This window comes from Rhinatrema bivittatum, chromosome 4 (genome assembly GCF_901001135.1).
Source record: "Rhinatrema bivittatum chromosome 4, aRhiBiv1.1, whole genome shotgun sequence".
In the NCBI taxonomy this organism is placed as follows: domain Eukaryota; kingdom Metazoa; phylum Chordata; class Amphibia; order Gymnophiona; family Rhinatrematidae; genus Rhinatrema; species Rhinatrema bivittatum.
The window spans coordinates 280,489,571-280,517,052 of NC_042618.1; the positions used below are offsets into that span (position 1 = coordinate 280,489,571).

The 27,482-nt window shown below is 45.3% G+C and overlaps 1 protein-coding gene across 9 annotated transcripts in view; it reads left to right on the forward strand.

Moving 5' to 3' along the window:
- BCAT1 (branched chain amino acid transaminase 1) overlaps positions 1-27,482 on the forward strand; it is a 584,786-nt gene that overhangs the window by 462,454 nt on the left and 94,850 nt on the right. For 3 of the 9 annotated variants that reach the window (XM_029600154.1, XM_029600149.1, XM_029600152.1), the window contains one exon: positions 1,812-2,022. The exons of the other annotated variants lie outside the window; for them this stretch is intronic. In XM_029600154.1, the coding sequence (XP_029456014.1) occupies positions 1,812-1,979 (168 nt within the window). In that variant the 3' untranslated portion in view covers positions 1,980-2,022. The remainder of the gene's footprint in view (positions 1-1,811; positions 2,023-27,482) is intronic. 9 annotated transcript variants of the gene reach the window in all.

Consider the following 27,482-nt stretch of genomic DNA (forward strand, 5'->3'; position numbering starts at 1 on the left):
TAAAGCTATGTGATAGGCAACCCCAGTGCACACTTGTGCACGTAAGTACATACACACACGTTTTTACTTATCGATCCAAACTGCTCATATCCTGCCCAGACTCCGCACCCATTTTTTACCTTTTGGATTTGTGTGCATACCGAGAGATACATGTGTACTTGGCCCTTAAAATCCGTGCCACACGTGCTGGCTGGAGATGCGCATATCTCCCAGGTTTGCCACATGTAGGCCTTTTAAAATCTACCAGTGAGGGTAATGCCAGAGATTTCATGCAAAAGCAGAAAATCAGGACAAGTAACAAGCTGAGAATAGCTCAATGATGTGGGAAATGGTCTCTAGATAAAGCAGCCCTCACTATTCCTGGAAAACTACCCCACAATCTTTAGATGAGCCAATGTGATGTATTAAGTGTGATAATAACCTTTACATTTGGCAAATCCATTCTACAAGAAAATCTGAATTCCACCCTGCATCTTGGGGGTCTTTATACCACTCAGCCTTGCTTCCATGCCCATAGCTAACACTTTCTAGGGGGAGCTGCTCTTTACCTCTCATGGTGTTCTGGAACCTTGAAACCACTCTTTGTGCTGCTTGGCCCCTTTATCAGTGCCTGCCTTGGAGGTTTTACTGCTACCTTTTCTGCTTTGTTTCTTCTTCATGTTGACTTAGGATGCTAATGTAACGGGAGGGGTATTACTTCTACACCCTTGGCTTCTACACCAAAGGATGTAGCCCCCTTGGCAAACCAATCCCTGTGGGAAGACTTCTAGTGGCCGAGTGGTGTCAATTAAGCTGTGGCAACAAGTTTGATGTTTAATACACAGGAATATAGTTTACCATTACATTATAAATGAATAATATCACTATTGTAATAGTAATATATTATTTTTATTTCTACAGAATTTATTTCTATAGCAAATCAGATGTTATAAATGAAATTCTATATAACCTGAATCATATAGAACAACATAATATAGTAACTTATATTGAATAAGTAATTATTTTTTTTTACTTTAGTACCCCTAAAGATAATAATATAGTCCATCTATAGTAGCTTGATGATAATCTTTGCGTTCTTTTCCTTCTTGTTATATGAATTGAGCTCAGGCCTGGCTATTACTATGGTTCTTATGCAAAGTCACTTATCTGTTCTTCTTCTTGCAGATGCTCTTTCGTTGCTGGCCAGTTATATCTTCTTTCTTCTTTCTTTAATCTTCTTCCTACTATACTCTCTTTAAACAACTCAAAAAGATAAGACTAACTCCCTAATCCACTCCTTGATCTTCCGCAAGCTTAATCTGTAATGTACCCTAATATGAATGTCTTTGTTTACTTATTGACACTTTGTTTGTACTAATTGCATTAAAACAAAGAATAATTATTATCCCTCACTCTAAAATCACAGAACAGCTATTAAGGAACATACATTCAATTGTTTATATCCCTTACTAAAGTGACATTAATACGGAGTCACTTGTAAATTACTTTAACTAAACCAATACAAACTTCCTTAAATTGTAAAGAAAATCATTTCATTCACACTACTCAAACATCTATCAAACATTCCTAGCTGTTCTGTTATTCCTTTCTACTTTCCTATACTTATTAGTCCTTAATTGAAGAGAACTCAATCAGCAGTTCCTCTCCATTCAAGGGCTGACTCCTAACTGCCTTTCTCTATAAACTGTCACTTGTTATTATTGCAAGGCTATCCCTGCTTTTGATGATGTCATTTCATTAAATAGTTCTGGGAGCTAATTATTTCTCCCTTGTAATATTGTCTGATGGTTCCTTTTTTAATTTTTACTAAGATTCACTCACCCCAAGCGGGTCCACCGGGCCGACCACGAGGTATCCGCCGAACGCCCGCAGCCGAAACGTCCTCCGGCAGCGCTCCTCCCTTCAGGGCTGTCCCTACAGGGCTTCAAAGCCCAGCTCCTGCAGGCGCCGCGCTCGATTCTCCACCCGACCCGACCTGAAGGGAGTGCAGGCCTGCGCGATCGGCGCCAGGGACCCACTGGGGTAAGTCCTAAGAAAGATTCACTCACCCCAAGCGGGTCCACCGGGCCGACCACGAGGTAACCGCCGAACGCCCGCAGCCGAAACGTCCTCCGGCAGCGCTCCTCCCTCCTCCGCCGAGCCAACCAATAGGGGCCCTCACCAGACAGCCAATCGGGCTGTCCCTACAGGGCTTCAAAGCCCAGCTCCTGCAGGCGCTGCGCGACAAAGGGCTGGCCCCTTTGTGCGCCCCTTCGTGCAGCCCCGAAGAGAATCACCATTTTACCAAAAACTCAAGCTATTTTATAGTCCCTCCAACTAACGCGACATCAACCGCTCACCAGAGAGTCAACCGACATCCAGCACGCATCTCTTCTCGTCCCTCAACCTGCAATTACGAAGCTCAGCCTACAACCTCTAAAAAAAAAAAAAAAAAAAAAGCACCATGATTCAAACGGACCCTATCCCCATTATTTCACTCCCATTCATTAACAGATACAAACCACTCACGCACAATATTCAACGACCAAAGAGATCACTGATTCCTATCATGATCTCTCCTCTAACCCAATTCCTAGGCCTCTCACTAATCACCCTTACCCTTCTCAACTCCCAGTCCCTCTCAAAAAAATCTCACTTGCTCAACGACTACCTCTTAGACACCCAACCAGATATCTGTGCATTAACCGAAACGTGGCTGCAAAACACAGATACTGCCCTAATCAACCAATTATTATTACATCTCTATGACTTCTTCTCTTTACCGAGACTGAAAAAAAGAGGAGGAGGAATTCTACTAGCCGCAAAAAAAGAGCTGAGACTCTCCCAACAAGCCTTTAAATCGACGACTAAACTAGAAATCGGTCTATTCAAATCGAATCAACTACAAATTTGTCTAATATACGCCCCCCCCAGGGATCCTAGAATCGGACCCTTCGCCTCTCATAGAAACTTTAGCTAAACACATCAACACGGACAATCCAGACATCATTTTAGGAGACTTCAACATACATGTGGACTCCCCTTCACCCACCCTCCAGTTGCGAAGCCCTTCTATCATCTCTCCAGGCAATGGGATTCAAACAAATCATAAACAAACCCACCCATAAGGCAGGCCACACTCTGGACCTCATATTCATAAATGAAGTCATTTCAACCTCCACCCCCCTACCTGTACTCCCATCCCCTGGTCAGACCACATGCTGATTTATACAGAATTAGCAATTAAGAAAAAACAGACACCCGTCATACCTAAATCCACTATCAAGTACAGAAAACCATGCGCCATGGACGTCCTCAGCTCCAGCCTCTCTAAGAAACTAACTGAACTCGATCTTTCCAACGCTGACTCTGCCATTACCTCTTGGCTAAACATCACTTGCTCCGTGGCTGACAAAATTTGCCCCATAGCATCTAAAGAGATAAATCCATCCAGGCACAACAAAAAACCCTGGTTCTCTTTAGAATTGAAAAAGTTCAAACAAGACCTACAACATAAAGAACAACGCTGGCGTAAGGACCCCTCCCCTACTTCCCAGGCCGTCTATAAAACCGCCATGAACCTTTACAGGATCACTATTCTTCACTCTAAGAGGGAGTTTTACGCCAAAAAAATCCATAGCTTTATGTACGACCCGAAAACGCTATTCTCATATGTCGCAAGCCTCACCACCCCAGTTCCTCCAATCATCCCAGAAGAAGAAGCCCAAATCAAATCTACGGAACTGGCCTTATTCTTCGATAACAAGATCAAAAACTTACTCGCAAATATGACCACTACCAGGACCACATCAAACATCCAGCCTCCAACTAATCTAAACCCTGCCCCATCCTCATACAAATCGACTCTGGAATCATTCGAACTCACAACTTCACTAGAGATCGAATCTCTAATAAAGAAAATGAAACCTTCGTCACATCCAACAGACCAGTTACCCACTAAATTCCTACTTCCAAACACCATAGCCAAACCTGTGGCTGACATTATAAATTGCTCCCTTACCCAAGGATCTGTCGCAGACGCATTAAAAACAGCTTCTCTAAAACCACTAATAAAAAAACCTAACTTGGACCCAGCCAACCCAGTAAACTTCCGCCCCATTGCCAACTTACCATTTACTGCCAAACTAATGGAAAAACTGGTCAATAACAGACTCATAGATTACCTTGAATCCCATAACATTCTTTACCCTTCACAATTCGGTTTCCGGAAACGACTAAACACGGAATCACTCTTACTCTCGTTAACAGATAAAATCCTGATGGGGCTGGACAAAGGCCAGTCGTACCTTCTGGCTCTCCTCGACTTATCAGCAGTGTTTGATACCGTAAATCATTCAACCCTCATCAAACGGCTAACTGAAATCGGTATCACAGGATCTGCACTCTTATGGCTCAAATCCTTCCTCAACAACCGGCACTACAAAGTCAGAATAAATGATAAAGAATCCCACCCCGTCCAATCCAATCATGGAGTACCGCGGGGTTCCTCTTTATCCCCCACACTATTTAATATCTACCTGCTACCTCTATGCCAACTACTAGAAAGCCTCAACCTTACACACTTCATCTACGCCGACGACGTACAGATCTTAATCCCCTCTCCAGCACCCTAAACTTCTGGAACAGCTGCCTTCACTCCATCAACCTCCTACTATCTAGTCTCAACCTGGTACTTAACACTTCCAAAACCGAACTCCTCATCATCACTCCTAATGAAAACAACCCCCTCGTCAGCAACCCAATCTTAAAATCAACATCTCAAGTAAGAGACCTCGGGGCGATTCTGGACACTAGAATGAACTTCAAAAAATTCATTCACAACACCACTAAGGAATGCTTCTATAAGCTGCATTTTCTAAAGCAACTAAGACCTCTCCTACACTTTCAAGATTATCGTTCTGTCCTTCAAGCCATACTATTTTCAAAATTGGACTACTGCAACACGCTACTGCTCGGCCTCCCCGCCTCCACAACTAAACCTCTACAGATGCTGCAAAATGCAGCAGCCAGGATCCTTACAAATTCCCGACGCAAAGACCACATCACCCCAATACTAAAAAACCTACATTGGCTCCCCATCCACTATAGAATACAGTACAAGTCACTGACCATCATCCATAAATCCATCTATCATAATACCTCACTCCAACTAACAATCCCACTCGAACCTCATTCTTCTAACAGGCTGATTAGAGCTGCACACAAAGGAACTCTCCAGGCACCCCCGCATAAATCAGTCATGCACAAGTCTATACAAAAACGAGCAATGTCCTCCGCGGGACCACAACTATGGAACACACTTCCCGCAGATCTTCGACAGGAACAATGCTTGCTCTCCTTTAGAAGGAAACTGAAAACCTGGCTATTCTCCCAAGCCTACCCCTGATTGAAAAGAACTGTTTATGCTTGAACCACTTAGTTAACCATCTATGCTAATTAATGGTGCATTATCTCGTTATACTCATAGGAGAACTCTGTTTAACCTAATTCTTCCTCTTTCAATTGCCCTGTTTTGTAATCCCTGTTTATTGTAACTTTCTCTCTTCTGGTTATTGGTTTCCCTTGGTTATACTGTAAACCGGTACGATAAGACATTGTCTTGAGCATCAGTTGTTACGAGCGCGCGCAGAGCGCGGTTGTCTCAAGCGGGTGGTGAGCCCTTGGGCCACGGCAGGACTCAAGGAGGAGCCCCAAGCCACACCGTGGGAGGTGAGCTGGGCAGGCATGGTGAGCCAGGCGGGTACAAAAGCAGGGAGTAAGGAGTGGAGGCTGACCCTCAGCCGGACCTGCACGCCCATGGCAACCAACACTGGGAAGTTGATTGATGAACGGTCCTCCGACTGTTCCCGGCCCTTTCGGACCTGCCGCTGGATACGGCAATGGGCGGCAGGGCCGGACAGAGGCTGAGGGCAGACAAGAGTCCTTTACCACTGAAGACATCGTAGACAAGGCAGGTGCAGACATCGTAGACAAGGCAGGTGCAGACATTGTAGACAAAGGCTAGTGCAGACATCGAAGATGAGGGCTGGAAGGAGACATGGGCACTGTCCCTGAGGGCGCCCTACTCAGCCCACCCACGGGACTGAGTCGCGGACCACCCCGTCCCATACGTGCCCTACTCAGCCCAGGAAGGCTGGTCGCGGACCATGCTGAGAGCGGGAGAGCACCAGGAAGACAAGGCGGAAGAATACTGCACTCCAGGCAGTCAAGGCAGGAACGCTGCACTCCAGGCAGCACAAGGCAGGAACGCTGCACTCCAGGCAGCTCAAGGCAGGACATCAAGGAAAAGCAGGAACTGGATCAGGCACAGGATCAGACATCAGGTAACACATCAAGGCAGACATCAGTAACATCAGGTAGCGGACATCAAGGTAAGACAGGACAAGGAGCCATCAAACAAGGTAGACCATGGAGGACCTGGATCGAGGAAGAGGTACAGGCAACTGTAGCACTCAATCCGAAGGCCAGTTGCAAGTGACAAGAAAGTCCTTATATACTGGAGGTTGTAGGCAACTCCCTGGGAGGAGTTTGCCAGGACCGCCCCTCGCTGGCCCTATAAGTGGGGTAGAGAGCAGCGGGCCGGCCCCTAGGAGAAGGGCGTCACCAAACAGGAAGTCCAAATGCAGGCATGCAAGCCACAGGCAGGCCTCAGGAACAGCTAGGCCTCCCAGGCCCTGGAGCAAGTCCCGGATGGTGCACAGGAGAGGCCCTGGCTTCGAAGTGGCCTCCGGGAGGAAGGTAAGATACCTCCTGTAGCGCAGCAACAGGGTCGGATCGCAACATCAGTATAGTAAAAGAATCTAAATAAATAAATTAAGTAATTAAATAGTTCTGGGAGCTAATTATTTCTCCCTTTTAATATTGTCTGATGGTTCCTTTTTTAATTTTTACTACATACTGATGTTCTTATTAATTTTTAGGTAGCTTTGTTGACTCTTAAAACATCTCTGATTTTAAATTCAGTCTTTGTGCTTTTACCAGTTCAAATGCTCTTACCCTGGCCTCTTTACTCGTATCCAAGGAAGCTGATGACACGTGTCCCTAGATACAGCCTCTCCTACAAGCTTGATTATAGGGCTTAACACTAACCTGATGATGATGTGTCTGAACAAACTATGTTTACTAGGGGTGGCAGACTATACCATTTGCTCTTTTTAGAAAGATTTTTCTTTTCTTTTTATTTCCATGAAACATTTCTTTACTTTTAAAAATTTGTCTCTTTACTATTTAATTTTCCTTTATTCATCAATACCTTTTAATATGTACTTAGGTGTTAAATAAAATTTTTGTTTTTCTCATTTAAATTCTGTTGGTCTTGGAATACTTATTTTTATTTTCCTGTACTTCTTACATTCTTCTTTAAAGGTCTCTGCTAGTAATTTAATTCCCTGTTCAACCTCTGTGTCTAAAAACAATTATTCCAAATAGAATAATTAAAATACTTTTCAGATAATGTTTGCCACTTTTGTACAGGTCATCAACCTTCCCTAACCTGGATGTTACTCTTATTTTAGTTTAACATGGGCTAATTTTCCTTATTTTCCACTAAATTAGTGACACCCCCCCTTCAGAAATGGTGAGAGGTTCATGAATGACATCATCAGTAACTGTCACTGTACCGTGTCTGCAGTGTTTACCTCTCCCTTCTAAGTTTTGCCTGTTCCTGAGTGTCAGCACAGCTTAAAAAAAAAAAACCTTTACAGCACTCCTCAGAGACTGTTTCCTCAGTGGCAGTGACCACAGCAGGGAAAGGTTTCTTCCATCTTCTTCTCTGAGTAGGTAAGAGAAAAACACTCCGGCAACAGCAGTTTTTTCACTCTCCATCAGCACTTCAGCCTCTGCTCTCCGCGATGGCAACAATGTTTCCTGTTCAATGCAGTCTCCTGGGATAAGAAAGTTAACCCATTCACTGCACCCTCTGGGTCTCCTGTGTCTTCTGTAAACATATCAGTCTTCCTCCCCCTTGTGATGGGGATGTACAGTACAGAACAGCATTTCCTGCTTTTCCTCACAATGTGGATCCTTTATTTCTTTTCCCTTGAACTCAGTCTGCTTCAACAGTGAGTAAACTACTGACAACTCTTTTCAGTGTTCTGTAAATCAGTGTAGAGTTGAAATTCAGGCTGGTTTTTTTTTATCTTCCCAGATGCTTATATTCTCTCTGTTGTTTGTTTGTTTATTTCAATCAGAGCAATCAGGCTGTCATTATCTCAGCAGCTCTCTAGCTTCAGCCTTCAACTCCTGGCAGTCCTTTGCAGCACAGCAGAGTGTTATCTTCAGCCCCTTTCCTGTTGTTGTCACTGCCCCTGACTCTCTCATAACAGATGTAATCACTTTATACTGACTTTCAGAATCAGGCAAGACTTTATTTTAATATTTATGTAAAGGGTACCCCCTTTACACTAATGCTACTTTCGGTGTCAGTTTGCCATTTGTCGTAGGCTATTAATGACACTTTCAGTGCCACTTTCCAGTCTTTTTAGGTATCTTGGAGTTCTTTCCCCCTTCTGTTGATTTCTTTCAATAAGTTTTAAGGCAATTGATTAGAAAACCCCTATTCTGGAGCCCAGTATAGCCTGAAAATTACCTGTAATCCTTCCCTTGTTGACTTTAATGGCAAACAAAAACGAATCAAACAAAAACATGAATTTTTTTTTTGTTTTGTAACTAATTAGGGTCCCCATGAAACAAATTTTAAAATGTAATAAAAATATTTCCTGCTGCACATGCCTAATTTTCAAGGGGATCCGTGCAGAATAGGATTTTTCCCGGATTTTGGAAGTTTACCCATTGAATATAGGAGTAGTAGGAATCATCCCCAGAACCTGAGTCAGATACACATTCAAAGAGAGAAGAGGATCTCATCTGTAATTTCAGTTATCAAATAATGGACATTGCTTTAACTTTTATTGAATCAGTAAATTATAATTTGAACAACCAGTGCTGTGTCCTGGCTCTTCTGTCCCTTGCTAGCAATATTACATCACATCCTTGGACAAACAGACGCACTGTAAGAAGTTTATACTACTGCCTGGGCCATAAGCATCGGCTTCCCCCACTGAAAGGACTCACCCCTGGGTAATTCAAGAAGGAAGGGACCAGTAGCAGTGAAGACAGGCCTAGAAACATAAATTATTTTTGTGTGGACTTGAAGAGAAATGCCCCTTTAAAGAAAAGGGTTACATGTTCAAATGATATAAACTGAAAATTATCCCTGGGACAAAAACCCTGAAAATTTGGGGGTATTTTCATTTTCATACATTAAAAAAAAGGGACTCCAGCAGGACTAGGCCATTTCCTAGTTCCAACTCCAAGGCCTAGGCCTGTGTCTGATACTGGGGTCTAGGCACGATGCTGACTCACAATTGCCAATGCCCAGGCCTATGTCTGACACTACTCCAAGGCTGGGTCCTGTCACAGAGACCCAAGGCTATGCCTAGGCTTAGGCCTGACACCAGGGTCAAGCTTGAGGCCAGGTCTTGTTAGTGGCCAAGGCTCATACCTAGGCTCAAAGCCTAAGCCTGTATCTGACACCAGAGCCTGGCTGAGGCCAAGTCTCATTGCTGAAGGTTGGGCCTAGGCCCCGATGCTGGGGCCAGTCTAAGGCTGGTTCCCAGTTGCTGAAGCCCAGGCTCAATGCTGTGGCCCAAACAAGGCAGGGTCCCATCACTGAAATACAGGCCCAATAACAGCTGAGCCTAGGCTCAGGTCTAACACCGGGGTCCATCCTCAGGCTGAATCTTTGTGCTGAGGCCTTCCTGACATCATCTTATTTGATTCAGTGACTAAAAATGACATTTTCCTCTGGAGGATGTACCATGGTGACGTCACTGTGGTCCCTTCCTCCAGACGGAACACTGCCATTTTGTTGTATGGGCCTAGGCCCAGTACCCAGTGATGGCACTTGGCTTCTTGCCATGCCCTGGCGTCGGGGTTAGTCCTAGACCTAGGCTCATGCCTCAGTAATGGGACATGTCTTCTGGCCGGGCCCCAGACTATTTATTCTTTTGCATTAAAGTCAGTGAGGCCTTGCCGTGTGAAATTTAATGCAAATGAAAAACAAATGAAATGAAAAGCATACATTTTTTTCATTTCAAACAAACTAGATCAGTGGTTCTCAATATTTTTTCCTTCATGACACACACGTGGCACATTGCATACTACATTTAACAGCTATACTAAAAAAAAAAAAATGCTAGATATTTATTATTGAAAATGATGCAGGAGAAAGATAAAATATTATTTAATTTCCATAACAGCTTATTAAATATTATTAAATGTTATTTTTTTCAGAAAACTTTTAATGTTTGTGAAATCTAGGACTGATATGCATATGCAGCACACAGTTTTTCGATAAAGAAACTCTCATGCATTTCACTGTCAACCTCAGGAAGTTCTGACCTCTTCTGAAGTTTATATAGAGCAGTTAGGAAGTTTCCCCTTTCAACTTACCATACAAAAAATATATTCAAATTCAGGTATCTTCTCAGTAATAGTACTTCAGAATCCCTTTCCTGCCAGCCACTTTGTAATATAACATGAAAACCTACTAAAAAGATTTAGAAATTATATAGTATACCAGCCATACCATAAGAGTACTAACACCCAGGACTTGAACAGCAACCACCTTACCTATGAAAAAGGTAGATTGCCAATATAGAGCACAGTATATTTACTGTTGGAAAAACAAAGCACTCTATACTGCTCTAGATTCCTACACAGAATCTAGTTAGCAGAATCCCTCACTTCTGTCAGATATGCAGATTGACCCTTATCTAATACAGAATAAAAGACAATAAATTATAAACAAGCATACAGAGAAAAATTGAAGCTTCAAGAAGTCGGAGGGAAGGAGGTATGGCAAGAAGGTAGGGGCATGATACAGCATACCTACAACATTTCTGGCTCGGACTGGTGATTGCAGTGATTACTAGGGTTGAGGGAAAAGCAGCACAGGGAGCAGTGATGTTGCGACCGTCGCTGCCCGACGTCTCCACTCCACCCTCCTTACATCCTCGGCGACTCTCTCTTGCTCATTTGGAAGTTTGGCTGCCGCGGCTTCCTCATACCATTCTCCTCCGGCATCCCCGGACCAGCTAGACACTGCACACTGCCATGTTTTCCCGGAGCTTAAGGGCGTGCGTGCGGCGCGGCCCCGACTGAAGTATCAGCAATGGCGCGAACCTCAGGGGCGTCCCCCTGAGGTGACGTCATCTCCACCAGATATTTATGGTCTCTGTTTTCGCTAACTATTCGAGTTAGCAAGGATAGGGGAAAGGGTTTCTCTACCTAAGCTACTCTGCCTCCTCGGACTTACCAGGGGTACCCGCTTCTCGGGGGCCTCGCTCTCTCTTTTGCTTTTCAGATTGCATTCGGAACTGGCACTCGCTCCTTGAGGGCCTCTCTCCCGGACTTGCTACTGAATACCTCTTCTGCCAGGAATTCCTCGCTACCTTCACATCTGTGAGTTACTCCCTATCTCAGAGCGTTCCCTGGAACCAGGTACTTGCTCCTCGAGGCCCTGCTCTCTCCAGCTCCTGGGCTTTCACCTAGAGACTATTGTGTGAGTGTTACCATCAAGAGATCTGCATACCCTGCCTACTCACTATTTATCAGTTTCTCTACAGCTCAGTTATCCAGGATCGCTGTTCCCGAGCCTGAGGGACTACAGCCCAGCTGGGCATTCCAGCTCACCACTGCCACCTCTGGTGGTTCAATATACTGTTTAATAAAAGAACTAGTGTGTGTCTGTCTCCATACTCTGAGCCTGACCGGTGGTCCCTCTCGGGATCTTCCCCCAGGGGTGTGGTCATCTGCTCCCGGCCCAAGGATCCACCCACAACTACTCCTTACAGAGTGCTAACTCCTAACAGATTACTCAACTCCTAACAAGTGATAAGGAATTGTAAGTATCAACCCTTTACTCTGCACTCTTCTCAAGCAGCAAGCACATGTGGCTGTTATAGAAAGCATAGGCTTGCTGTATCAAATTTTTGGTGACACACCTTCCTCCCCTTGGTAACACACACCAGTGTGTCCAGATACAGTGGTTAGGAACCACTGAACTAGATGAATGACTGTGACCTACAAAATGAATTAACAAATTAAAATGAATTTTTAAACCCTGCACATCCCTATTAAACATGTATCAGTTTATTCTTTCAAAAAGTACAAAAACTAGGGGATGCTCCATGAAATTACTGAGTAGCACATTTAAAATAAATTTGAGAAAATATTTTTTCACTCACCGTACAATTGAGCTTTGGAATCCATTTTTGGAGGATGTGATAAAGGCAATTAAATAGCTGGGTTTAAAAAAAGATTGGATGAGGGGGGTCACATGATGCTGTGGAGGATGAACGTGTTGGATGTCCTCTCCATGGGTCCTCCTGCTAATTTTTCATTAAATTTGCATTTTTCTCCCTTCTTTTCTTCATGATTTTGTGGGAAATTTCTGTTGCCGAACATGCTTTAAGCTTGATTGACACAATGTGCTGCCATTTCTATACAAACTCGGATTATCTCCACGTGGGCAACGAAGAAGGACAAAGAGAAAGATGTTGCTGATGGGTGAGGCTGACGATGCTATGAATGTAGGCACGGAGCTAGTAAGCTGTCCATTGGCTGTTGCATCAGCTATTATAACAATACTGGATGGACGTTTTACCACACTTTCCTACCAAAATGAGGGTTTGGATGCAAAACAGCTTTTGGCCAGCGTGTTCAAGATGCAGAGCAAAGAGTCTCTGATTTAGAGGACAAAATAACGCAGTTGGAAACGGAACTCAGAGATCTCTGCAAAAGCAATCAGTCTCTGCTTGATAAAACTGATGACTTGTTTGTTTATTTAAAATTGTTTGTATACTGCTTTTTCAATAAAAATTGGTCAAAACGGTTCACATATTGGTACAAACACAGTATAAAAATAGAATAAAAATAAAGTAAAAACAGTTAATTAAGAATTAAAATAAAATAAAAGTTAAGAACTAAACATCATCAAAATAACAGTACACTTCAAATCAAATATAAATGCAGTTCACAGGTGTTGATGGAAGTGGAAAATTAGGTGCTTTCTTGTGTTTGGGTATTAAAGGCTTGTTTAAAGAGATGTTTTTAGAGTTTTTTAAAATTCTTTTGTTTAAAGAGATGTTTTTAGAGTTTTTTAAAATTCTTTTGCGTTTGAAATTTGACGAAGTGTATTAAGTAAGGTATTCCAAATTAATGGGCCTGCAACAGAGAAAGCTCTTTTTCTGGAGATGTCTAGCCTTGCAAGGCGGACCGAAGGGACATCTTATTGGTTTTTGTTCAGAGATCTTAAGTGTCTTGTAGGTTTATAAATTCGCAAAGTGGAGCATTGCCAAGTTGATGAAGGATTGTGCATGAGTGAGTGGATGATAGACAAAGTTTTGTATTTAATTCTGAATTTAATGGGAAGCCAATGAAGAGAAAACAGAATAGGGGTTTTATGGTTTTTAAGTGAGACACCGAATAGAACATACACAGCTGAATTTTGGATTAGTTGGAAAGATTGGATGGCTGTATCAGGAAGACCCAAGTAGAGTGCGTTACAGTAGTTGAGTCTAGAGAAAATCAAAGATTGGGGAACTGTGCGAAAATCTTGACGAAAGAGCAGAGGATGGAGGATCTTCAACATATGTAATTTAAAGAAAGACTTTTTTACTGTTTCAGAAATGTTTTGATAGGGAAAGGTCTGTGTTTATTAGCACCCCAAGACTGCGTGCCTGAGTTGAAATAGGGATAGAAAAGCTGTTTAGAGAAAGATGAGGAGGACCATTAGTGGGATTTGTGATAGAAGTTTGATGGATGATTTCTGTTTTTGTAGGGTTAAGTTTGACGGTTATGTGAAAGCCAAGTGTTGATAGTGTTTATGTAAAGCAACTGTAGAGAGAGTCTTAGACCAGGAGATGTTGAATGGGATGAAAAACAATGTCTTCAGCGTAGATTTTGAACTGAATATTTAAGGCAGAGAGAATATCACAAAGAGGCAGTAAATAAATATTGAAGAGAATCGGAGAAATAGAGGAACCTTGAGGGACACCAGAAGAAACTGTGTAGGGGTTAGAGGAATGAGCACCGATATTGATTTGTTAGGTTCGGTTGGATAGAAATGATGAAAACCAGTTAAGTACTGTTGAAGAAATACCTATTGATTGTAGGTTAGATAGAAGAATTTGGTGATCAAGCATGTCAAAAGTGGCCGAAATGTCTAAGAAAACTAGAATAAAGTCAGTGTTAGTGTCAAAACCACATAGCAGTGAATCAAAGGAAGAGAGGAGTAGTGTTTCGGTGGAGTGGCCTTTGCAAAAACCTTGCTGACAGGGATGAGGAATATCATGGTCTGATAGATAGTCTGAGAGCTGATGAAGACCCACAGATTCTAAGAGTTTAGCAAGAGAGGGAAGTGAAGCGATAATTCTAAAGTTGTTGAGAGCCATTGGATCCTTTGTTTTATTTTTAGGGATTGAAAGAATTGAAGTCTGTTTTAAGGTTCCAGTTTCTAAAGATTGATTCACAAGTTTACATAATAAATTACAAGCAATGGGTCCAATGGATTTGTAAAGGAACCCTGGTCAAGGGTTTAGAGGAGAGTTAGACAGTTTTTGCTTTTGGATAACCGACTGTAGGATGGAAGCGGTGACTAGAGAGAAAGTTGACCAGTTACGATTAGGAGGCGGACTACTTCTACTAGGGTAAGGGAGGTGAGAAAACTCAGAAATTATGATATCAATTTTGCTTTTAAAATGATTAGCAATTTTGTTGCACATAAGACTGTCATAGGTTGCTTGAAGACTTGGATGTGTGGATGTCAAAGATTTTACAATATTAAATAGTGTGTAAAGATTTCCATTGGCGGCGGATATTTTGTTTGCATAATATGTTTCTTTGACCAAATTTATTTCTTTTTTAAAGAAACGTAGGATGCAGTAATAATTACTTTTTCCTTCAGGCGTTTTTTACGACACCAGTGGCGTTCTCCCTGCCTTAATGAGATTTTAAGAGACCTAAGTGAATTTGAGTACCATGGTGCTGTTATGGCCGCCAGCCATGGCTGCCCACAGCAGGCTCAACTCAAGTCATGTTATGCTTGGCTCACTACCTCCGGTGCTCTTGCAGCAGTGGCCCGTCTCTGCCGCCTTGTTCTTTCTGGCTCTCGATGCTCCACATGGCGGCTGAGATGCCGCCGACCAGCGTTCTGACCCGGGCCTCCCTAGGTGCACGCACGCCATCTGACCACCCTTTAAAGGGCCAATGGTGGGAACTTCAGGATTGTCCCCGGCTGATGACATCTCTGGCCCGGGATATTTAAGCTTTACCTCCAGCTACCACTAACCGACTTGCCATGAGTTCCATGGTTACTTTTGGTGCCTACGGACCTGTTGTTCCTGCTCTCCAGACATTAGCATTGTGACGGCAACTAGCTTAACGACGGTATAGAAAAGATTTTAAATAAATAAAATACTTCACCGGGACATCTCTCTGCACTTCCTGTTCCGCGGGGCCTGGCTTAGCGCCTCTACTTTTGAGTCCCTACCGCAGTGCCCTCTGCTTCACGGGACTCCCACGGCACTTCTACATTAAGGATCTTGCTCCAGTGCTTTTACTCATCTAAGACCTGGCTCAGCGCTGTGACTCCACTGGACTGTGTCTCGGCGTTTGGCCACGGAGTACAGTTTACAGCCCGTTTTTGGAGGTCCCTCTGTAAGAAATTCAACGTCTCTCTGGATTTCACCTCCACATCACCCCCAGGCCACTGGCCAAGCGGAGACAACCAACAGGACTCTCAAGCAGTTTCTACGGGCCTACTTCAACCTCCGGCAGAATGATTGGGCAGATCATCTTTCCTGGGCGGAGTTCGCATTAAATTCTCATCCTTCATCATCCACTGGCTCTTCACCCTTCCAGGTAGCCTATGGATGTCAGCCTCTCCCTCCATTACCATTGTCCGTTCCTTCTCCAGCAACCCAGTCTTCTGCTCAAGAGTTACATCAGCTCTGGAACAACAGTTCCTACATAAAGCAGCCCAAAGGGTCAAAAGGTTCTTCGATGCCCATTGTCGTATGGGTCCCCAGATCAAATCGGGCGACAAGGTTTGGCTTAGCACCCGATTTATTCATCTCAAGCTCCCATCTTCACACTTCGCATCCAAATATATTGGCCCCTTCCCGGTGCTCCGCCGGATGGGCTCGGTTACTTAAAAGTTCCGGCTTCCACCTTCCCTCAAGATCCACAACGCCTTCCATGTATCTTTGCTAAAACCCTTGGTATTATCCAGATTCTCCAAGAAACCGCCCGAGTCACAACCACTGTCTTCCGAAGCTGATGTGGTATACCAAGTGTGAGAAGTCCTTGATGTGCCAAAACGTGGGAAGAAATGGGAGTATCTTCTTTCTTGGGAGGGTTTCGGACTGGAAGAGAATAGTTGGGAACCAGTCACCAATATTCTTGATAAAACCCTCATCAAGCAATTCCATGCCACCCATCCATTGAAACCGAAACCCCTGGGAGGGGGGCTTAAGGGGGGGGGGGGGTACTGGTATGGCCGCCGGCCGCGGCTGCCCACAGCAGGCTCACCTCACATCATGTCATGCTTGGCTCACTACCTCTGGTGCTCTTGCGGCAGTGGCCAGTCACGTTCCTTCTGGCTCTCTGTGCTCCATGTGGTGGCTGGAACGCTGCCGACCAGCGTTCTGACCCTGGGTGCCATCTGTCCGCCCTTTAAAGGGCCAATTGCAGGAACTTCAGGATCGTCCCCTACTAATGACATCACTGGCCCAGGATATTTAAGCCTTACCTCCAGCCACCACTAACCGACTTGGCAATGAGTTCCATGGTTCCTTTTGGTGCTAGTACCTTTCCTACGGACCTGTTGTTCCTGCTCTCCGGACATCAGCTCTACTTCATCTGGACTTCCTCTCTGCGCTTCCCGCTCCTCGGAGCCTGGCTCAGCACTACTTCACTGGGACACTCTCTCAGCAGGAAGAAATGGGAGTATCTTCTTTCTTGGGAGGGTTTCGGACTGGAAGAGAATAGTTGGGAACCAGCCTGGCTCCTCGGGGCCAGGCTCAGTGCTATTTCACCTGGACTTCCTCTCTGCGCTTCCCGCTCCTCGGGGCCTGGCTCAGCGCCTCTACTTTTCAATCCTTACTGCAGTGCCCTCTGCTCCTCGGGACTCCCACGGGACTTCTACATTAAGGATCTTGCTCCAGTGCTTTTACTCATTTAAGACCTGGCTCAGCGCTGTGACTCCACTGGACTGTGTCTCGGCGTCCCTGCTCCTCGGGGCACTCCCTAGTGCTTCTACCAGAAAAGGTCCTGTCACCACGTTGCCATGTCTCGAGCAGTACTGCAACGCTGCTACTCTCCTGGCACCTGCTACAGTGGGTTCCCCGCTCTAGTCCTTATGCAGCATACCCCAATCCGAGTCTCCGCACCTGCACCTCATCACCTCCAGGCCACTCCCACGTGGTCCTGCTCTATACTTAGTCACAGAGAGTACCAAAGTGTCCAACTAATTATTTCTTTCACCAGCTAGGCTTCATTGACCATCATAATAGGTTTCATTGTATAGCATAGTTACACTTTAACACTCCACCTTACGTTTAATCATTGGTCAATATTAGTGTATTATTTTTATGATATTTTTTATTTTGCAGGAGTTTTATTTCAAACTGATTGTGCATTACAAAATATAATAGAGATGCTGGACAGTAAAATGGTGGCGGTAGTTAGGGTAGGCCTGATAGGAACCTATGAGGAGAAGTAGAGGGAAAATGAGACTTGTTGGAAAGAGGGGCAAGAGAGCCATATTTACCATTGCCAGCAATTGCAGGAATATCCATGATAGAGAGCTAGCGAAAGTAACCTAACTTATAAAGGAAAATATAAAGCAGTATAGATAAAATCGGCGAACAAAAGGGCGTGCCCCTTTGACATGCTTCTTCGTTGCGTGGCGGCACCGTGGTTCCTATATGCTGTCTCCCGATAGTGATGTCAGCAGGGGGCATGGCCACACTAGGCAGCCCATCTTGGCAGCGTGGGAGAGATGAGAGGTGAACACAAAATCCAGTAAAGGAGGTGGAATCAACAGGGCTCTCGTGATGAAGCTGAGAGCAAGCGGAGGCACAGGCTGAATAGCCCCTCCACCATCACTGCGGTTCCTATATGCTGTTAGTGTTGTCAGCAGGGGGCGTGGGCACACTAGGCAGTCCAGTGCGGGAGAGATGAGAGGTGAGCACAAAGTCCAGTAATGGAGGCAAAATCAACGGGGGTCTTGTGCTGAAGCTGAGGCACAGGCTGATTAGCCCCTCCGGCGTCGCTCCGGTTCCTATATACTGTCGCCCGATAGTGATGTCAGCAGGGGGCCTGGCCGCATTAGGCAGCCCATCTCGGGAGCGCGGGAGAGATGAGAGGTGAGCACAAAGTCCAGTAAAGGAGGCAGAATCAACGGGGCTCTCGTGATGAAGCTGAGAGCAGGCAGAGGCACAGGCTGAATAGCCCCTCCGGTATCGCCGCGGTTCCTATTTGCTGTCACCCGATAGTGATGTCAGCAAGGGGCGTGGCCACACTAGGCAGCCGAGCACGGGAGAGATGAGAGGTGAGCACAAAGTGGCCACACTAGGCAGCCCTGCTCGGGAGCGCGGGAGAGATGAGAGGTGAGCACAAAGTCCAGTAATGGAGGCAGAATCAACGGGGATCTCGTGATGAAGCTGACAGCAGGTGGAGGCACAGACTGAATAGCCCCTCCGGCATCGCCGCAGTTCGTATATGCTTTAGCCCAATAGTGATGTCAGCGGGGGTGTGACTGCACCAGGAGAGAATCGTTCAACAAAGAACAATCTTAGGCTGATGGGCATCCAAAAAGTAATTCTGAATTTGAACCTCGGGACAATATTGGAGAAATGGTTCATATATTTTCTGGATCTTCCTGCCATTAATGGTCCACTGTTCATAGAAAGGGCCCATATATTAGGCTCTCAAAATCAGATGCAGAACAAGCCTTGAGTTGTCATCTTGCGAGTGTTTAATTTTGTCCATAAGTTAGATATTTTAAGAGCTTATCCGGAAGTTGCAACTTCTTCTCTATGAGGTCCAGAAGATCCTATGGTTTCAGGATTTTTCTCAGTCAGTGGCGGAGAAGCGCAAATCATTTACATGTGTGTGGACAACACAGAAAAAGAAGCTACGGTGGGGGGGGGGGGGGGGGGGCGCTCTTGAGCAGTGACCAAGATGGCCGCTTGAGCCTGCATCTCCGCTCGATCACATCTCAATCAGCAGGGAAAAGCCAAGATAACGTATCCTTTTTATTTAAAAAATGACATCTGATGCAAGAGTAATGGCTACTAGCAAGACCGGTAAAATTGAAGCCACATTTGCCGCTGGTTCTGGGTCTAAACGAGCGAAGCCAGATCCACCATCACCCGACAAGGCCCCACCACCCAAAGTAATAGCGTCGGCGGATCTGGTGCTGACAGAGCTCAAACAGCTCAGGAATCTAATTCAAATTAATGTGGAGAACACAGCGGCAATCAGGGGCGACCTACAACAAATGTCTAATTGCCTATACTCTTTTCACAATCGCATAGAAGTTGTAGAATCGCAAGTGACGTCATTACTGCTAGCAACCATGTCGGTTCAGTGCCTTGAGCAAGACGTACTTAAATTACAACACGCCTTCGATGATTTATCAAATCGCAACCGGAGGAACAATATTAGAGTATTAGGAGTACCAGAGGTGCTGGAAGGATCCGACATGATACAATTCATAGCGCACTTGATACCTACCTGCTTGCAGCTCAGTTTTGAGCATTCTTTTGCAATTGAAAGAGCACACAGAATCTCTTCTCGACCCTTGCGCAACTCAAAGTATTTCCTGCCTTGCTACAGTTCCTGCCAAGAGTGTGCGGAAAACGCCAAAGCCTAGGAGGTCACGAGGAGCTCCTCCTAGGCTGTGCTACAGCTCCTCAATGTACTGTACCTGTTACCTTGGAATACCCTGGAGGATCCTTTGAGATGATGGCATTCCTTGATTCTGGTGCTGGAGGTAATTTCATCCTGCAGGACTTAGTCTCCCAGTTGCGAATCCCTACGCATAGCCGGGAGGTCCCGTTACGAATTACCTCTAACCAGGGGACATTCCTTCCAGGTCCTGTCCAGATGACCACGGCACCCATCATGGTCCACACCAGGGCGATCCATTCGGAGGAGATAGCCTTCCTAGTGTTGGATAAGGCTGTCCACCCTGTGGTGCTAGAGTTGCCGTGGTTACAGAAGCATTCGCCTACGATTCAGTGGGATACCTTACAGATTGTCAAGTGGAGTCCTTTCTGCCTAGCTAATTGCATGAAAGTGCCTAAGAATCCTGCACTCCCATTGATGCACTTGGCCCTAGGCCCTCCTGCACCGTATGAGGACTTTACAGGCGTATTTTCTAAGACCAAGGTGGAAATCCTTCCGCAGCATCATCCGTTTGACTGCGCTATAGACCTGTTACCTGGTACTATGCCTCCCCGAGAAAGGGTGTATCCCTTATCAGTACCTGAAACCCAGGCCATGTCCGAGTATATCTCAGAGAATTTGGCCAAGGGGTTTATTCGCCCATCCAGGTCGCCTGCAGGGGCAGGCTTCTTCTTTGTCAGCAAGAAGGACGGCTCGCTGAGACTGTGTATAGACTATCGAGGCTTAAATTTCATTACTAAGTGAGACCGTTACCCACTCCCGTTAATCCTGGAGCTCCTCGATAGACTCCAGGGAGCGAAGATTTTCACAAAGTTGGATTTACGAGGTGCATACAACCTAGTCAGAATCCGTCCCGGAGATGAGTGGAAGACCGCTTTTAATACCAGAGACGGGCATTATGAGTATCTAGTGATGCCTTTCGGCTTATGTAATGCTCCAGCAGTGTTCCAGCACCTTAAGAATGAGGTGTTACGGGACCTTCTGAACACCTGCGTAATCGTTTACCTTGACAATGTGTTAATCTACTCCCAGGACCTGCCTTCACAACGTCAGCATGTCCGGCAAGTGCTCCAGATACTCAGGGAGCATGGTCTGTATGCGAAACTGGAAAAATGTAGCTTTGAGAAGACGTCCCTGCCGTTCCTGGGCTACATAGTCTCTGCAACAGGTTTTCAAATGGATCCTGAGAAAGTGGCGGCTATTAAGAATTGGCCCCGGCCGAAGGGCCTTAAAGCGTTGCAACGCTTTCTCAGCTTTTCCAATTTCTACCGTCACTTTATTCCTAATTACTCCCGTATTGTGGCCTCACTGACTGCCCTCACCCGAAAGGGGGCCAACGCGGTGGATTGGCCTGCTCCCGCCTGCCAAGCCTTCGAGGCCCTTAAGGAGGCCTTCCTGCTAGACACCTGCCTCCATTACCCGGATCCCAGCCGGCCTTTTGTGGTGGAAGTTGATACCCCCAATGTGACCGTGGGGGCAGTGCTGAGCCAGTACTCTGATTCTGGACAACTGTTACCCTGTTCATATTTTTCAAGGAAATTCTCCCCGGCAGAGTGCAACTACTGTATTGGTGACAAAGAGTTGCTAGCTGTGAAACTTGCCCTGGAGGAATGGAGACAGTGGTTGGAAGGAGCCAACCATCCGGTTACGATTTACACCGATCACAAGAACTTAGCCTTCTTGAAAAAAGCCAAACGCCTGAATCCAAGGCAAGCCCAGTGGTCGCTGTTCTTTGAACGGTTTGACTTTACCTTACGCTATCGACCCGGCTCTAAGAACGTTCAAGCTGACGTGCTCTCGCGCTCTTCTGAGGTCGAAGAGACACCTGATACGCCTCAGTATATCTTGGATCCTGCGAAAATAAGCCTTGCAGCCACCTTGGTGTCCTCCCAAGGAAAGACCGTCGTTCCACTTCGCTCCCGGAGAGCAGTTCTCACTTGGGCCCATGACTCCCTCACTGGGGGCCATGCTGGTTGTAAAGGGACTTTAGACTTGCTGAACCGATTCTACTGGTGGCCGACGGTGAGACAGGATGTCCAAGCTTTTGTAGGCTCGTGTCCTACCTGCGCCATTCAATAGCCGCTCAGCGGGAGGCCTAGGGGGCCTGTTGCAACCATTACCCGTCCCGGTGGAGCCTTGGATGCACTGCTCCACCGACTTTGTCGTGGATCTCCCCATCTCAGGAGGTAATTTGGTCATTTGGGTGATTGTAGACCAATTCTCTAAGATGGCGCACTTTGTCCCATTGCCAAAACTGCCTTCTGCACCTGACCTAGCCAACCTCTTCGCTCAGCATATCTTTAGACTTCATGGTCTCCTGCAGGATATAGTCTCCGATTGAGGACCACAATTTACTGCTCGATATTGGAAAGCGCTTTGCAAACGCTTCAATGTGCATCTGAGCCTTTCGTCTGCTGTCCATCCTCAAAGTAATGGGCAGACGGAACGAACCAACTGAACCTTGAAGACTTTTCTCCATTCCTTCGTGAATGAATGACAAGATAATTGGGCCAAGTTACTCCCGTGGGCGGAGTTTCTCGTATAATAATCATACGCATGCTGCGACTGGAAGTTCGCCCTTCCTCGTCGGTTTATGGGAAGCAACTTCGACCGCCCTTGCCTTCACCTGAACCTAGTGCACTCCCGGCAGTGCAACTTTCAGCCCGCCAGCTTCTTTCCTTGTGGACGTCCATCCAGGGAAAGATCCATAAAGCCGCCCAGTCTGCCAAGAAATGGGCGGATAGGCATCATCAGCCAGCGCCCATCTTCCTTCCAGGAGACCGCGTCTGGCTTAGTACCAAAAATCTACAGCTACGTGTTCCGCCTCGAAGACTAGCTCCGAGATTCTGTGGGCCTTTTCGAGTCGCCGAAAGAGTGGGAGCAGTCTCATACCAATTACGCTTGCCCTCCTTCATGCGTATACATGACGTGTTCAATGTGTCATTGCTGAAGCCTCTTGTTCTATCCAGATACCACTCCCAGGCTCCTGAACCATCGGACCCTTCAGTACCGGACGAAGTTACGTATCAAGTACGTGAGATCTTGGATGTCTGGTTCCATCAACGACGCTGGGAGTACTTGCTTGCCTGGGAGGGTTGCGGACCCGAGGATAATTCTTGGGAACCGGCCCGTAACATCCTTGACAAAGACTTATTACGGCAGTTCCATCTGGACCACCCAAGTAAACCTGGACCGGCTAAGAGGGGGCATAAGAGGGGAGGTACTGTTACGATTCTGGCCGCGAGCGCCGCAGCCAGACCCTTACCTCTGAGCTCCTGGACCTGTTCCCGCTTCTGGAGGGCTGGTTTGCGGCCTGTTTAATGGCATCCCCGCGGGGGCCGCGCCGCCGGGAAGTCTTCCATGGACGCCCTGCTCCTAGGCGCGCGCACGTGCCACTCAGAAGCTCTTCTTGGCCGTTTCCCACCAAGGGTGACTCCGCCCAGTTTTTGACGTCAGACGCCACGGCCTTGATAAGCCGGCTGCGGACCTTCAGTCTTCGCCTTGCAACGAGTTTACCTCCTGGTTCCTGTTGCGTTGTGCCCCAGAGTGACCTGCCTTGCTACTTGCTCGTTCCTGCTTACCTGCTACAGTACCTGCTTGGTTCCTGCTTGCCGGCTCAGTACCTGCTTGGTTTCCGGCTTGCCTGCTACAGTTCCTGCCTGGCTCCAGTACCCGAGTCTTGCTACAGTTCCTGCCTGGTTCCAGTACCCGAGTCTTGCTACAGTTCCCGCCTGGTTCCAGTACCCCGAGTCTTGCTGCAGTTCCCCGCCTGGTTCCAGTAACCCGAGTCCTACAGTTCCTGCCTGGTTCTAGTACCTGAGTCTTGCTGCAGGTTCCAGCCTGGTTCCAGTACCCGAGTCCTGCCTCAGTTCCTGCCTGGTTCCAGAACCCGAGCCCTTGTTACAGTACTTGCTACTGTCCTAGTCTGGTTCCAGTTACCGGTCTTGATCCACTACCCGCCTAAGTCCCAGTGGCCGGGCCCCTACGGGCTCCTCCCGGGAGGGCTCCGGCTTCCAAGGGTGAAGCCACCTAAGTCCCAGCGGCTGGGCTCCTATGGGCTCCTCCCGGGGGAGTACTAGCTTCCAGGGTGAAGAGCATCTCTACGTCCTGCCTGATCATCTGCCTCCCGGCCTGCCATACACTAGAGACTTTGACAATCTTTCCCAGTCTCCTGCAGGTCGGCCCAAGGGTCCACTAAACTGAGACTCCATAACATGTATGTGTCACCTTTTTTTAGGCCACAATTGGGATTTGGCGATTTACTTAAGATCCAATGATGCCCTACCAAGAGATCCTTCTTCTTTTGTTTTAATATTTTCTTTTTTGTTTCACATGTTCTGCTGAAGATCACTTCACAGCTACCTGTGGGTTACAGTGGAACTTTCATTGTTATACTTACCGGTCCAATAATAATTTCTTTTAAAAACAAAAAAAAAAGGCTTGCAATTTAAGTGATGTGTGAACAGCTTATATGGCTCTTAGCTTTATGTTCCTTTTATTTCATACATCGGATGTCGGGGTGACTAATTTTCCATTTGGTTCTTTCTGACAGATAATATTTGTGGAGATGCGGTTTCAGGGGCTCACGGCCTGCCCTGAGGCTCTTAATTGTTTTTTTTTCACTTGCATCTATAAATTGGAGTTCTCCTGGATCTTCCTCTGACTTTTTTCACCTCTTTTCTCTAGTAAGGTTTTACATTATTGTATTCACATATCCTAATCATGTGGGCGACTACACTTTTCTGGATAATTGGCATAACTATCGATGGCTATGACGATTACATCACTTACCTTTGTGTCACTAAATGTCAATGGCTTCTTACATCCTATCAAACGCAAAAACGTTCTAACCTACTTGCACACCCTCCATCTTGACATTGTTTTATTACAAGAAATGCATCTTTCTGCGGCTGAAATCCTTAAACTCAAACAACAGTGGGTAGGCCAAGTGTTTTTTAGCCCCGCTGTTCATAAGAAGAGAGGCACCGCGATTCTTATTCATAAGCACCTGGATGCCCTCGTTACATATCAATCGGCAGACATAGACGGCAGATGGAATTTACTTCAGCTCACTGTATATAATGAGCAATTTACCATCCTTAACATTTACACTCCGACCGCAGATAATTCTCTTTACTTCAAAGAGACTTTTGTTCAGCTATTGATTGGATTTGTCTTAACTCCTCATTGGTGGCGATTTTAATTAACCACTAGATCCTTTTCCGGATAAAAAATCTGAGGCTAAGATAATATGCTCTAAAACTGGTATCACAATTAACCACTGGATGTCCTCCCTTGGACTTGCGGATCCATGGAGACTATTAAACCCAACAGACCGGGACTTCACTTACTACTCAGTTCCCCACTCATCGTATTCCCGCACAGACTACTTTCTCATTTCCAACAGTATGATTCCCTGCCTTCTTTCAGCTGAGATTGCACCCATTTTAGTGTCTGATCATGCAGCGATTCGGATACAATGTAAGCTGCTTTCAACTATTCAAGCAGGCAGACAATGGCGGTTTCAATCCCGCGATGATAGCAGATCAAGAATTTATCCCTTTCATCCATGCTAAAATATCTGACTACTTTAAATTCAATGCAACACCCGATATTTCAGAGGCCTCTCTCTGGGAGACTTTCAAGGCTACAATCAGGGGAGATATCATAAGCTTTACTGCCTATAAGAGGAAGAAGCAGAAGGAAGACTTGGCTGCCTTACAACAACAAGTAGCAATACTGGAATGGCAACACATCCTCCGTCCGAACACAGTGGCTCTGGATGAACTACTTAAGGTTAAATTTTGATACAACAAGGCTTTGAGTGACAAAGTGCTTTCCCAGGTTTTTCACTCGAAGGCATCATACTACGCAGCAAACAATAAATGTGGCCATTTACTGGCATCCTACTTGAAAAAAACAACAGGAAAAAAATGAGAATTGTAAAGGTTTTATCACCCTCCAATCAAGTGTTAACTACGGATACTGACATTTTGCAAGCCTTTCAAGATTTTTACCAAACGCTATATACTTCGGAGGTCACGGCCACTGAATCAGCCATTGACTCATTCTTCTCCATGATTACCCATCCTTCGCTCTCTGTAGATCAATCCACCTTATTAGACAAACCAATTACTCTGTTGGAAATACAGAAAGCTATCACTGCGCTTTCTCCCGGGAAAGTGCCGGGACCTGATGGCCTTACTGCGGACTTTTATAAGGTGTCTCATCTGTTTTCTTATTTTTCAGCAGCTCCATTACAACCAGATCTTTTTCCCGTTTCTCAGAAGCTTGTGTTGTGGCGATTCCAAAGCCAGGAAGAGATGTGACCCAAATCGGAAATTACAGGCCCATTTCACTTCTGAATTCGGATTATAAAATATTTACCAAAATATTAGCCACTAGAATTGCTTCTGTTATGGCTTCCTTAATTCATCCAGACCAGTCGGGTTTTATTAAGCATTGTTTAATTGCTAATAACACCCGACTTTTTCTTCATGTACATGAAGCAACAATTTCTGTACATTCCCTGCTGTCGCAGTCTCACTAGACACGGAAAAAAGCATTTGACAGGTTTGCGTGTCCCTTCCTCTTCTATACTCTTCGTCGTTTTGGCTTTGGTCCCCAATTCATAACCTGGATTCGCCTTCTTTATTATGCCCCTACAGCATTTCTATATATTTATTTTATTTTATTTATTTAGAAACATAAACATAACATAAACAAAACATACCGTCTTTTCACAAACAAAAAGTTGACCAAAACGGTTTACAAAAATTATTCAAAAAAATAAAAATAAAAATCGGAGATAAAATCAATTAAATAACATTAGTAAATAAAATAAAAACTTAAAAATAAAGAAAAACACTAAAAACAAAAGGTAGCAAAGTAAGGAAAAAAATACATTAAATCCTAATTCTAATAAACATCTCCTTAAATTATTAATATTAACTATACTACGTTTTTACGATAAACAAGATAAAAGTCAGAAAAACTGTATCAACAATAGAATCTCCCCTTCCTTCTCACTTCATTGTGGAACGAGACAAGGTTGCCCCCTTTCACCTCTCCTGTTTAACTTGGCTTTGGAACTGCTGCTCCTTGCTATTCGACAAGATGTTCATATTGAAGGGGTGTACTGTGGCTCTGATGAGTTTAAACTCTCAGCATATGCGGATGATGTGCTTCTTTTTCTTCATAATCCTGATTCTTCTCTCCCTCACTTGTTAAATCTCATTGATAGTTATTCTTTCTTATCTGGTTACAAAATCAATTGGCACAAAACCAAACTTCTTCCATTGAATTGTTTAGGCTCCATGATAGACCTCTCCCAATCCCCAATTCAGAAAGTCCTACATGGATTGAAATACATGGGAATCACTTTTTTCCCGGAACCACAACAAACTATTAATAATGCTGAACAGCAGATATTGAAGATCCTCCGCAATACTATATTGCAATGGACCCCCTTCACTTTACATGCTGGGGCAGATTGGAAACAATCA